The sequence below is a fragment of the Engystomops pustulosus genome, chromosome 5 (genome assembly GCF_040894005.1).
Source record: "Engystomops pustulosus chromosome 5, aEngPut4.maternal, whole genome shotgun sequence".
In the NCBI taxonomy this organism is placed as follows: domain Eukaryota; kingdom Metazoa; phylum Chordata; class Amphibia; order Anura; family Leptodactylidae; genus Engystomops; species Engystomops pustulosus.
The window spans coordinates 4,300,386-4,312,738 of record NC_092415.1 but is presented as its reverse complement, the minus strand read 5'-3'; the positions used below and the strand labels follow the sequence as shown (position 1 = coordinate 4,312,738).

At 52.9% G+C, this 12,353-nt stretch overlaps 1 protein-coding gene across 3 annotated transcripts in view; it reads right to left on the bottom strand.

Moving 5' to 3' along the window:
- LOC140132371 (cytochrome P450 2C8-like) overlaps nucleotides 1-12,353 on the bottom strand; it is a 51,697-nt gene that overhangs the window by 8,599 nt on the left and 30,745 nt on the right. For 2 of the 3 annotated variants that reach the window (XM_072151058.1, XM_072151057.1), the window contains 4 exons: nucleotides 11,187-11,347; nucleotides 9,330-9,503; nucleotides 2,506-2,647; nucleotides 431-618 (listed from right to left, as the gene is read on the bottom strand). In XM_072151058.1, the coding sequence (XP_072007159.1) occupies nucleotides 431-618; nucleotides 2,506-2,647; nucleotides 9,330-9,503; nucleotides 11,187-11,347 (665 nt within the window). The remainder of the gene's footprint in view (nucleotides 1-430; nucleotides 619-2,505; nucleotides 2,648-9,329; nucleotides 9,504-11,186; nucleotides 11,348-12,353) is intronic. The other variant, XM_072151059.1, reaches the window with a different exon arrangement.

Genomic DNA, 12,353 nt, shown 5'->3' with positions numbered 1-12,353 from the left:
AGAATCCTCAGTGTAATGCCAGGATGTGGGCTTTGGTTTGGATGCATTTTAAAACAACATGTGACTTGTCTGTGCTGCTCACTCCTCAGCTCTCAGCCCCCACCTTTGTGCTCCTGTACAGTTCCTCCCTCCCCGGCTGATGTCAACTCACCAGGCTGTGTGCTCTCTGAAGGAGCTTTAAGGGAGCTCAAGCAACCATGACCCAGTTAAGCGCTAAGCCATGCTCAAGCCAGCCCCTCAGGTACCAGGGGAGTCCAACTGCCCCCAAGCCAATAGGTCAGGCTCCAGTGGGAGGATATTGAATAAAGCTGAGGGCCCCCAGTCCTACGGTGTGTGTCCATTAGTCTTCTGCCCCAATAATGAGTGAAGGTGTCATGGGCTCCCCAAAAAAATATTAATACAAACTGGTCAGTGCAGGCAGGTTCTGTACCTTGGGGATGGTGTATCCTCGAAACTGAGTGTCCTTGGTCATTGCATGGTAGTGAGCCACCGGTGCCAGGTCCAGGACTCTCTGCATCTCATGGATAAAGGCGTTGGTGTAAGGCATCTGTGCCCTGTCCATAATCCCAGGAGACCGCTGCGACCCCGTCACCTCATCAATCTCCTGCTGGACTTTCACTGTAATAATGAGAGGAGGTCAATATACATCAACCAGGTGACATCATAGAGAAGGGGTCTACAGGGGGCTGCTCACATCATGGAGAAGGGGTCTACAAGGAGCTGCTCACATCATGGAGAAGGGGTCTACAAGGGGCTGCTCACATCATGGAGAAGGGGTCTACAAGGGGCTGCTCACATCATGGAGAAGGGGTCTACAAGGTGCTGCTCACATCATGGAGAAGAGGTCTACAAGGGGCTGCTCACATCATGGAGAAGGGGTCTGCAAGGAACTACTCACATCATGGAGAAGGGATCTACAAGGGGCTACTCACATCATGGAGAAGGGATCTACAAGGGGCTGCTCACATCATGGAGAAGAGGTCTACAAGGGGCTGCTCACATCATGGAGAAGGGGTCTACAAGGAGCTACTCACATCATGGAGAAGGGATCTACAAGGGGCTGCTCACATCATGGAGAAGGAGTCTACAAGGAGCTACTCACATCATGGAGAAGGGGTCTACAAGGGGCTACTCACATCATGGAGAAGAGGTCTACAAGGGGCTGCTCACATCATGGAGAAGGGGTTTACAGGGAGCTGCTCACATCATGGAGAAGGGATCTACAAGGGGCTGCTCACATCATGGAGAAGAGGTCTACAAGGGGCTGCTCACATCATGGAGAAGGGGTTTACAGGGAGCTGCTCACATCATGGAGAAGGGATCTACAAGGGGCTACTCACATCATGGAGAAGAGGTCTACAAGGGGCTGCTCACATCATGGAGAAGGGGTTTACAGGGAGCTGCTCACATCATGGAGAAGGGATCTACAAGGGGCTGCTCACATCATGGAGAAGGAGTCTACAAGGAGCTACTCACATCATGGAGAAGGGGTCTACAAGGGGCTACTCACATCATGGAGAAGGGGTCTACAAGGGGCTGCTCACATCATGGAGAAGGGGTCTACAAGGTGCTGCTCACATCATGGAGAAGAGGTCTACAAGGGGCTGCTCACATCATGGAGAAGGGATCTACAAGGAGCTGCTCACATCATGGAGAAGGGGTCTAAAAGGTGCTGCTCACATCATGGAGAAGAGGTCTACAAGGGGCTTCTCACATCATGGAGAAGGGGTCTACAAGGAGCTGCTCACATCATGGAGAAGGGGTCTACAAGGAGCTGCTCACATCATGGAGAAGGGGTCTACAAGGAGCTGCTCACATCATGGAGAAGGGGTCTGCAAGGAACTGCTCACATCATGGAGAATGGGTCTGCAAGGGGCTGCTCAAATTATGGAGAAGGGGTCTACAAGGAGCTTCTCGCATCATGTTATGAACTGTCAGGGATTGCAGGCCTGAGGTCGGAGGTGCTATACGTTATAATAGTTGATGTATGTATTGACTGGCTTGGCTCACCTTGTGATGTCACAGTAAGGAAAGAATCGTCGTGGGTAGTGATGTCATGTTTAGGGCAGGATTGTCTTGTTTGTTGATGTCTAGGATTGTCCTGGACAGCGATGTCATAGTGAGGTCAGGATTGTCTTGTCTGGTGATGTCATAGTGAGGTCAGGATTGTCTTGTCTGGTGATGTCATAGTGAGGTCAGGATTGTCTTGTCTAGTGATGTCATAGTGAGGTCAGGATTGTCTTGTCTGGTGATGTCATAGTGAGGTCAGGATTGTCTTGTCTGGTGATGTCATAGTGAGGTCAGGATTGTCTTGTCTGGTGATGTCATAGTGAGGTCAGGATTGTCTTGTCTGGTGATGTCATAGTGAGGTCAGGATTGTCTTGTCTGGTGATGTCATAGTGAGGTCAGGATTGTCTTGTCTGGTGATGTCATAGTGAGGTCAGGATTGTCTTGTCTGGTGATGTCACAGGTACATATCTTCTTATATATTACACACTTACTTACCCTGCACATCGGGGTAATTACTGATTAAATTTAGGGCGAAATTCAGAGTGGCGCTTGTGGTCTCAGTCCCAGCGGCGAGGAGGGTGATGATGGTCATTAGGAGACTGTTCTCATTGAAATTACTGCCCATGCGCGATTCCTCCTGGGAAAGGAGATTTATATAATAAGTCTCTGTATAATCCAAAGTAACTACAACCCCCAATAATCACAAATGTAAGTATGGAGGATTGAAGGATACAGGGTGTTCCCCTATATGTGTGTAGGAGACCCAGCACATCTTCATACATCAAGACAACCAGGATGTGACACATTATTATACTCTGTGTCTATGCCAGCAGGGGGAGGAGCTGTGACTACCTCTCATACAAGATATATAGGCAGGGGGTGGGGGCTGTGACTACCTTTCATGCATGATATACAGGCTGTGACTGACAGGTGAGTTCTATAAGGAGTTTAAGGATCTGTTGAGTCCGGATCTGGTGAGGGTGTACAATGATATCTTCTCTTCTAGGAGGTTGTCAGAATCGCAGTCCTGTTCCATCTTGGTCTTGTTGGCCAAGAAGGGAGATTTAAGAGACTTAAAAAACTGGCGCCCATTGTCTTTATTAAACACAGATTATAAAATTTTGGCAAAAATTCTCTATTATAGGTTGAGTGAAGTTGCATAGGATCTTGTAATGATGAATCAGAGGTGCGGGGTGAGAGGCCGCTCTATAGAGGATTGTTTGTTGTTGGTTAGAGAGATCATGGCGTACAGTAAGTCTCGGAGGGTGGGCACATACATAGTGGGGTTGGATCAGAGGAAAGCCTTTGATAGGGTCCATCACACATACTTGTACCAGGTCTTGTTGGCTTATGGGATCCCGCCTGTGTTTGTGGAGTGGATGCACATTCTGTATAAGGATGCGGTCACTAGGCCGCTGGTCAATGGTCATTTTGCAGATCCTTTTCGAGTCTTGTGTGGAGTGCAGCAGGGCCGTCCTCTCGGTCCCCTGCCGGGAGGAGGTGAAGCTTTGTGCTTACGCTGATGACGTTACGCTCTTCATCCCGTCTCGGCAGAGTTGTGAGGCGTTACAGCAGGAAATAGCAATGTATGAACAGGTGTCTAATTCAGCGGTAAATATGGAGAAGCGTGAGGCCTTGTTGATCGGGGAGGAGAGCGACGCTTTCCAGGTCCCCTTTAATATAGTTCTGGGAAAGATTAAGATCCTGAGTGTTGTGTTTGGAGGAGATGAGGAAGGAAAAGACAACTGGGTGGAGAAGTTGATCTTGTGTGAGGATAAGGTGAAGCGATGGCTGATGTGGAAGCTCTCGTACCACGACAGGATTGTCCTTTTGAAGAGGTTCCTGCTGCCATTGTTTGTCTATGTGAGCGTGGTGTTTCCACTTCCAGATAGTTTGCTCCCGAGGCTCACTAATGCTTTCTTCCATTTACTTTGGGGGAATAGAATGAACATTGGGAGAAGGAACGTCACCTACCTGCCCCGCAGGGATGGGGGTCTGGGGATGTTGTGTCCGGAGCTCTTCTTTAATTTGCTTTTCTTGTATAAGAATTTTTCCTTTGTAGGTAGCAATGAGGTAAAGCAGTGGGTGCGTCTGTTCAGGCAGCAGATAGGACCATTCCTGAGTGTCTGGACGGTGGGTGATCCCATTAAGAGAGTGACAGCGCATGTCAGGAGCGCGGTGTCCTGGTACGGGGTACACACCATCAGGAGGGTGATAACATGTGAGGAGTGCGGTGTCCTGGTACGGGGTGCACGCCATCAGGAAGGTGATAACATGTGAGGAGCGCAGTGTCCTGGTACGGGGTGCACGCCATCAGGGAGGTGATAACATGTCAGGAGCGCGGTGTCCTGGTACGGGGTGCACCCCATCAGGAAGGTGATAACATGTCAGGAGCGCGGTGTCCTGGTACGGGGTGCACGCCATCAGGAAGGTGATAACATGTGAGGAGCGCGGTGTCCTGGTACGGGGTACACGCCATCAGGAAGGTGATAACATGTGAGGAGCGCGGTGTCCTGGTATGGGGTGCACGCCATCAGGAAGGTGATAACATGTGAGGAGTGTGGTGTCCTGGTACGGGGTGCATGCCATCAGGAAGGTGATAACATGTGAGGAGCGCGGTGTCCTGGTACGGGGTGCACGCCATCAGGGAGGTGATAACATGTCAGGAGCGCGGTGTCCTGGTACGGGGTGCACCCCATCAGGAAGGTGATAACATGTCAGGAGCGCGGTGTCCTGGTACGGGGTGCACGCCATCAGGGAGGTGATAACATGTCAGGAGCGCGGTGTCCTGGTACGGGGTACACACCATCAGGAGGGTGATAACATGTGAGGAGCGCGGTGTCCTGGTACGGGGTACACGCCATCAGGAAGGTAATAACATGTGAGGAGCGCGGTGTCCTGGTACGGGGTACACGCCATCAGTAAGGTAATAACATGTCAGGAGCGCGGTGTCCTGGTACGGGGTGCACGCCATCAGGAAGGTAATAGCATGTCAGGAGCACAGTGTACTGGTACAGGGTGCACGCCATCAGGAAGGTGATAACATGTGAGGAGCGCGGTGTCCTGGTATGGGGTGCACGCCATCAGGAAGGTGATAACATGTGAGGAGCGCGGTGTCCTGGTACGGGGTACACGCCATCAGGAAGGTGATAACATGTGAGGAGCGCGGTGTCCTGGTACAGGGTGCACGCCATCAGGGAGGTGATAACATGTGAGGAGCGCGGTGTCCTGGTACGGGGTGCACGCCATCAGGGAGGTGATAACATGTGAGGAGCGCGGTGTCCTGGTACGGGGTGCACGCCATCAGGGAGGTGATAACATGTGAGGAGCGCGGTGTCCTGGTACGGGGTGCACGCCATCAGGGAGGTGATAACATGTCAGGAGCGCGGTGTCCTGGTACGGGGTGCACCCCATCAGGAAGGTGATAACATGTCAGGAGCGCGGTGTCCTGGTACGGGGTGCACGCCATCAGGGAGGTGATAACATGTCAGGAGCGCGGTGTCCTGGTACGGGGTGCACGCCATCAGGGAGGTGATAACATGTCAGGAGCGCGGTGTCCTGGTATGGGGTGCGCGCCATCAGGAAGGTGATAACATGTCAGGAGCGCGGTGTCCTGGTACGGGGTGCACGCCATCAGGGAGGTGATAACATGTCAGGAGCGCGGTGTCCTGGTACGGGGTGCACGCCATCAGGGAGGTGATAACATGTGAGGAGCGCGGTGTCCTGGTACGGGGTACACGCCATCAGGAAGGTGATAACATGTCAGGAGCGCGGTGTCCTGGTACGGGGTGCACGCCATCAGGGAGGTGATAACATGTGAGGAGCGCGGTGTCCTGGTACGGGGTACACACCATCAGGAGGGTGATAACATGTCAGGAGCGCGGTGTCCTGGTACGGGGTGCACGCCATCAGGGAGGTGATAACATGTGAGGAGCGCGGTGTCCTGGTACGGGGTACACGCCATCAGGAAGGTGATAACATGTCAGGAGCGCGGTGTCCTGGTACGGGGTGCACGCCATCAGGGAGGTGATAACATGTGAGGAGCGCGGTGTCCTGGTACGGGGTACACGCCATCAGGAAGGTGATAACATGTCAGGAGCGCGGTGTCCTGGTACGGGGTGCACGCCATCAGGGAGGTGATAACATGTGAGGAGCGCGGTGTCCTGGTACGGGGTGCACGCCATCAGGAAGGTGATAACATGTGAGGAGCGCGGTGTCCTGGTACGGGGTGCACGCCATCAGGGAGGTGATAACATGTCAGGAGCGCGGTGTCCTGGTACGGGGTGCACCCCATCAGGAAGGTGATAACATGTCAGGAGCGCGGTGTCCTGGTACGGGGTGCACGCCATCAGGAAGGTGATAACATGTGAGGAGCGCGGTATCCTGGTACGGGGTACACGCCATCAGGAAGGTAATAACATGTCAGGAGCGCGGTGTCCTGGTACGGGGTGCACGCCATCAGGAAGGTGATAACATATCAGGAGCGCGGTGTCCTGGTACGGGGTGCACGCCATCAGGGAGGTGATAACATGTGAGGAGCGCGGTGTCCTGGTACGGGGTGCACGCCATCAGGGAGGTGATAACATGTGAGGAGTGCGGTGTCCTGGTACGGGGTGCACGCCATCAGAAAGGTGATAACATGTCAGGAGCGCGGTGTCCTGGTACGGGGTGCACGCCATCAGGAAGGTGATAACATGTGAGGAGCGCGGTGTCCTGGTACGGGGTGCACGCCATCAGGGAGGTGATAACATGTGAGGAGCGCGGTGTCCTGGTACGGGGTGCACGCCATCAGGAAGGTGATAAAGTGTAAGATAACATGTGATGATATGAGGGACATCCCCAGGAAGCTCCTCTACAAGTCTATACTGAGCGCTGACTACAGGGCGGTGGTGGAGCGGAGGAACGCCCCGGGTGTAGACGTTAGGGGGGCAGTGCGGCTGATGGAGGACCATAGGGTGCCCCTTCATATGAAGGATGTTCTGTGATGGGGTTTTCATGGAAAAATATATGTAAAGGCGAATGTGAAGATCAGGAATACTTCAGATCGGTCGTGTCCTGGTGAGGAGTGCGGTGTGGAGACTACGGAGCACCTGGTGTACGAGTGTCTCTTCACCAGGCAGCTGTGGGGGGCGCTGTCTCGCCTGTTACATCTCCTCCATCTAGAAGTGCAGACATATGCAGAGGTGATGTACGCTCAGGGCTTATAGTAAGAGCACGTTGTATCTTATCAATGCTGTCTGTGTCTATCATCTCTGGGGGGCTGCGAGGAGCGAGGAATTATCTGTGGCTACAGTGGTGGGAAACATCATTAGCGCCTGGCCAGAGTATATGAGGGGGATAAAAGGGTTAATCCTCAAAACCTGCTGTGGAGGAACGTCCATGTGTCCCCATTAATGATGTAATAGGATGAGGGGCTTATAATTGTCTTGTGTATATATGTATCAAAAATGTATCATGTGTATAATGTGTATTATATGTATCATGTGTATCGTGTGAATATTTTGTATTTGTGTTTTATAAATAAAAAGATTGACTACCTCTCACACAGGATATACAGGCAGGGGGCGGGGCTGTGACTACCTCTCACACAGGATATACAGGCAGGGGGCGGGGCTGTGACTACCTCTCACACAGGATATACAGGCAGGGGGCGGGGCTGTGACTACCTCTCACACAGGATATACAGGCAGGGGGCGGGGCTGTGACTACCTCTCACACAGGATATACAGGGGGCGGGGCTGTGACTACCTCTCACACAGGATATACAGGGGGCGGGGCTGTGACTACCTCTCACACAGGATATACAGGGGGCGGGGCTGTGACTACCTCTCACACAGGATATACAGGCAGGGGGCGGGGCTGTGACTACCTCTCACACAGGATATACAGGCAGGGGGCGGGGCTGTGACTACCTCTCACACAGGATATACAGGCAGGGGGCGGGGCTGTGACTACCTCTCACACAGGATATACAGGCAGGGGGCGGGGCTGTGACTACCTCTCACACAGGATATACAGGCAGGGGGCGGGGCTGTGACTACCTCTCACACAGGATATACAGGCAGGGGGCGGGGCTGTGACTACCTCTCACACAGGATATACAGGCAGGGGGCGGGGCTGTGACTACCTCTCACACAGGATATACAGGCAGGGGGCGGGGCTGTGACTACCTCTCACACAGGATATACAGGGGGCGGGGCTGTGACTACCTCTCACACAGGATATACAGGGGGCGGGGCTGTGACTACCTCTCACACAGGATATACAGGCAGGGGGCGGGGCTGTGACTACCTCTCACACAGGATATACAGGCAGGGGGCGGGGCTGTGACTACCTCTCACACAGGATATACAGGGGGCGGGGCTGTGACTACCTCTCACACAGGATATACAGGGGGCGGGGCTGTGACTACCTCTCACACAGGATATACAGGCAGGGGGCGGGGCTGTGACTACCTCTCACACAGGATATACAGGCAGGGGGCGGGGCTGTGACTACCTCTCACACAGGATATACAGGGGGCGGGGCTGTGACTACCTCTCACACAGGATATACAGGGGGCGGGGCTGTGACTACCTCTCACACAGGATATACAGGCAGGGGGCGGGGCTGTGACTACCTCTCACACAGGATATACAGGCAGGGGGCGGGGCTGTGACTACCTCTCACACAGGATATACAGGGGGCGGGGCTGTGACTACCTCTCACACAGGATATACAGGGGGCGGGGCTGTGACTACCTCTCACACAGGATATACAGGCAGGGGGCGGGGCTGTGACTACCTCTCACACAGGATATACAGGCAGGGGGCGGGGCTGTGACTACCTCTCACACAGGATATACAGGCAGGGGGCGGGGCTGTGACTACCTCTCACACAGGATATACAGGCAGGGGGCGGGGCTGTGACTACCTCTCACACAGGATATACAGGCAGGGGGCGGGGCTGTGACTACCTCACACAGGATATACAGGCAGGGGGTGGGGCTGTGACTACCTCTCATACAGGATATACAGGCAGGGGGCGGGGCTGTGACTACCTGTCACACAGGATATACAGGCAGGGGGCGGGGCTGTGACTTCCTGTCACACAGGATATACAGACAGGGGGCGGGGCTGTGACTACCTCTCACACAGGATATACAGGCAGGGGGCGGGGCTGTGACTACCTCTCACACAGGATATACAGGCAGGGGGCGGGGCTGTGACTACCTCTCACACAGGATATACAGGCAGGGGGCGGGCCATGGAACCGGGAACCTTTACAACACAATATATACACAACATTTAGAAACTCTTTCTGCTCCTCTATGTCTGTACCTCTTTTATCTTTATCAAGAAGTAGTCAGTAAAGTCTCGGGGTGCTTTGGGGTTCAGGCTCCTTTTGTGGTTCTCAATGTATATTTTGACAAACTCTATCAGCTGAGAACTTTCTTTGAAGATTTTCTCCTTGAGGATCGGGACATTCAGGAGAAATGGAAATGTGTTACCGAGCTGCGGGAAGAGAAACTGGTGAAAGACTCCAAAAATATCAGGGAAGCCAAATATGGGCACTGTCCTGTCCCCCAAGTGTCAGCGTGTCCCTGTCCTGTCCCCCCAAGTGTCAGCGTGTCCCTGTCCTGTCCCCCCAAGTGTCAGCGTGTCCCTGTCCTGTCCCCCCAAGTGTCACCGCGTCCCTGTCCTCTCCCCCCAAGTGTCAGCGTGTCCCTGTCCTGTCCCCCATGTGTCAGTGTGTCCCTGTCCTGTCCCCCAAGTGTCAGCGTGTCCCTGTCCTCTCCCCCCAAGTGTCAGCGTGTCCCTGTCCTGTCCCCCCAAGTGTCACCGCGTCCCTGTCCTCTCCCCCCAAGTGTCAGCGTGTCCCTGTCCTGTCCCCCAAGTGTCAGCGTGTCCCTGTCCTCTCCCCCCAAGTGTCAGCGTGTCCCTGTCCTGTCCCCCCAAGTGTCAGCGCGTCCCTGTCCTGTCCCCCCAAGTGTCAGCGCGTCCCTGTCCTCTCCCCCCAAGTGTCAGCGCGTCCCGGTTCTGTCCCCCAAGTGTCAGCGTGTCCCTGTCCTGCCCCCCAAGTGTCAGCGTGTCCCTGTCCTGTCCCCCCAAGTGTCAGCGTGTCCCTGTCCTGTCCCCCCAAGTGTCAGCGCGTCCCTGTCCTGTCCCCCCAAGTGTCAGCGCGTCCCTGTCCTCTCCCCCCAAGTGTCAGCGCGTCCCTGTCCTGTCCCCCCAAGTGTCAGCGCGTCCCTGTCCTGTCCCCCCAAGTGTCAGCGCGTCCCTGTCCTGTCCCCCCAAGTGTCAGCGCGTCCCTGTCCTGTCCCCCCAAGTGTCAGCGTGTCCCTGTCCTGTCCCCCCAAGTGTCAGCGTGTCCCTGTCCTGTCCCCCCAAGTGTCAGCGTGTCCCTGTCCTGTCCCCCCAAGTGTCAGCGTGTCCCTGTCCTGTCCCCCCAAGTGTCAGCGTGTCCCTGTCCTGTCCCCCCAAGTGTCAGCGTGTCCCTGTCCTGTCCCGCCAAGTGTCAGCGTGTCCCTGTCCTGTCCCGCCAAGTGTCAGCGTGTCCCTGTCCTGTCCCGCCAAGTGTCAGCGTGTCCCTGTCCTGTCCCCCAAGTTTAAGTGTAATGGCCTGCAGGACGGGGCATTACAAACCAATTTGCCCTTGTTGGCCTCCTAGTGAGCTAATGGATTCTGGCCAACCCTATTAAGCCATGCTAGGCAATTTTACCAATTTCCAATGGATACATTTCTTATCCTATGTTACAACCTAGTGACCTGTGGTATTACAGCTGCAATGTGTGATACTTTTTTTAATGTAATGTATCGTTGTGTTATTCTATCCTGCAGCCCGAGGTGCCCGTTGGTTGGTAAACCTAGATTAATTTGCAGTGAGCTCCTGCTAAAGTTTATAGTAGGGAGTTCATTGAAGGCTCTGGGACATGGGAGTCGGATCATTAGGCTCCGCTCACTAACAATAGCCGGCTCTTCCGGGTCCTGAACAGCTCCTTATTAAATGTATAATGGGGAGCCTCAGTCCAGCCAGGCACCCCACTCCACTTGTAACTCCATAGTAAAAGGGGCGTGGTCACATGTCTAGGGGCAGGGTTATGTGAGTGATCGGGAGGGGGAACGGTAGGACTTGGAATCTATAAGTCTTACTGTCTACTTCCAGGTGGGATCTGCCATTGTTGGGGGGTCCTGTACCTCATGTAGGTAGGAGTGTGTGTTGAAGATGAACCTCCTTGTGGTTATGATCAGCTCCTGTAACTTTGGGTCGTTGTATTCGAAGTGCTCCCTCAGGAGAGTGCAGCAGGTGATGTTCCCCACCGCGCAGCTCAGGACGTTCAGGGGGTTGAAGGGTTTTCCTAAAACGATAAAAGTAATTGTTACTTTAACCATTTCATTGCAACAGAAGGGGAGGTGGAGGAGGCCGGAGGTGCAGGGTCAGGCTCCTAGTGACTGGAAACTCAAGGAAAATATGCAGATAAGAAGTGTCATTCTCTCTGTGGTCAGTTGTGGTGTGAGGGGTGTAGATGATATATAAAGCTGAGTGTATGTATGTGTGTGTATGTATGTGTGTGTATGTATGTGTGTGTATGTATGTGTGTATATGTATGTTTATGTGTGTGTGTGTGTATGTATGTGTGTGTGTGTGTGTGTGTGTATATGTATGTTTATGTATGTTTGTGTGTGTGTGTATATGTATGTTTATGTATGTTTATGTGTGTGTGTGTGTGTATATGTATGTTTATGTGTGTGTGTGTGTGTATATATGTATGTTTGTGTGTGTGTGTGTATATATGTATGTTTGTGTGTGTGTGTGTGTATATATGTATGTTTGTGTGTGTGTGTGTATATATGTATGTTTGTGTGTGTGTGTGTGTATATATGTATGTTTGTGTGTGTGTGTGTGTATATATGTATGTTTGTGTGTGTGTGTATATATGTATGTTTGTGTGTGTGTATATGTGTGTATATGTGTGTGTGTGTGTGTGTATATGTATGTTTATGTGTGTTTATATGTATGTTTATGTATGTTTATGTATGTGTGTGTGTATGTGTGTGTATGTATGTGTGTGTGTGTGTGTATGTGTATGTATGTATGTTCGCTAAAGGAATATTCACCGTCACGTTTACAATCACCAAATTTTGCAATGCCGCTCTCTGTGACTCAGGGAACGTCATAGACTCAGTTTTGAGCAAAAATTTTCACCCCGCGCTTTCCAAAGCCCACTTATTACCCCCCATATAGGAGCCATTGTCTGCTGCTGTGGCAGTTGGAAGCTGAGCCGTGATTGACTGCATTAATATGAGCTCTGAGCTGTGATTGGTTACTATAGGTACAACGTTCCTGCCAATGCGCATGGCAGA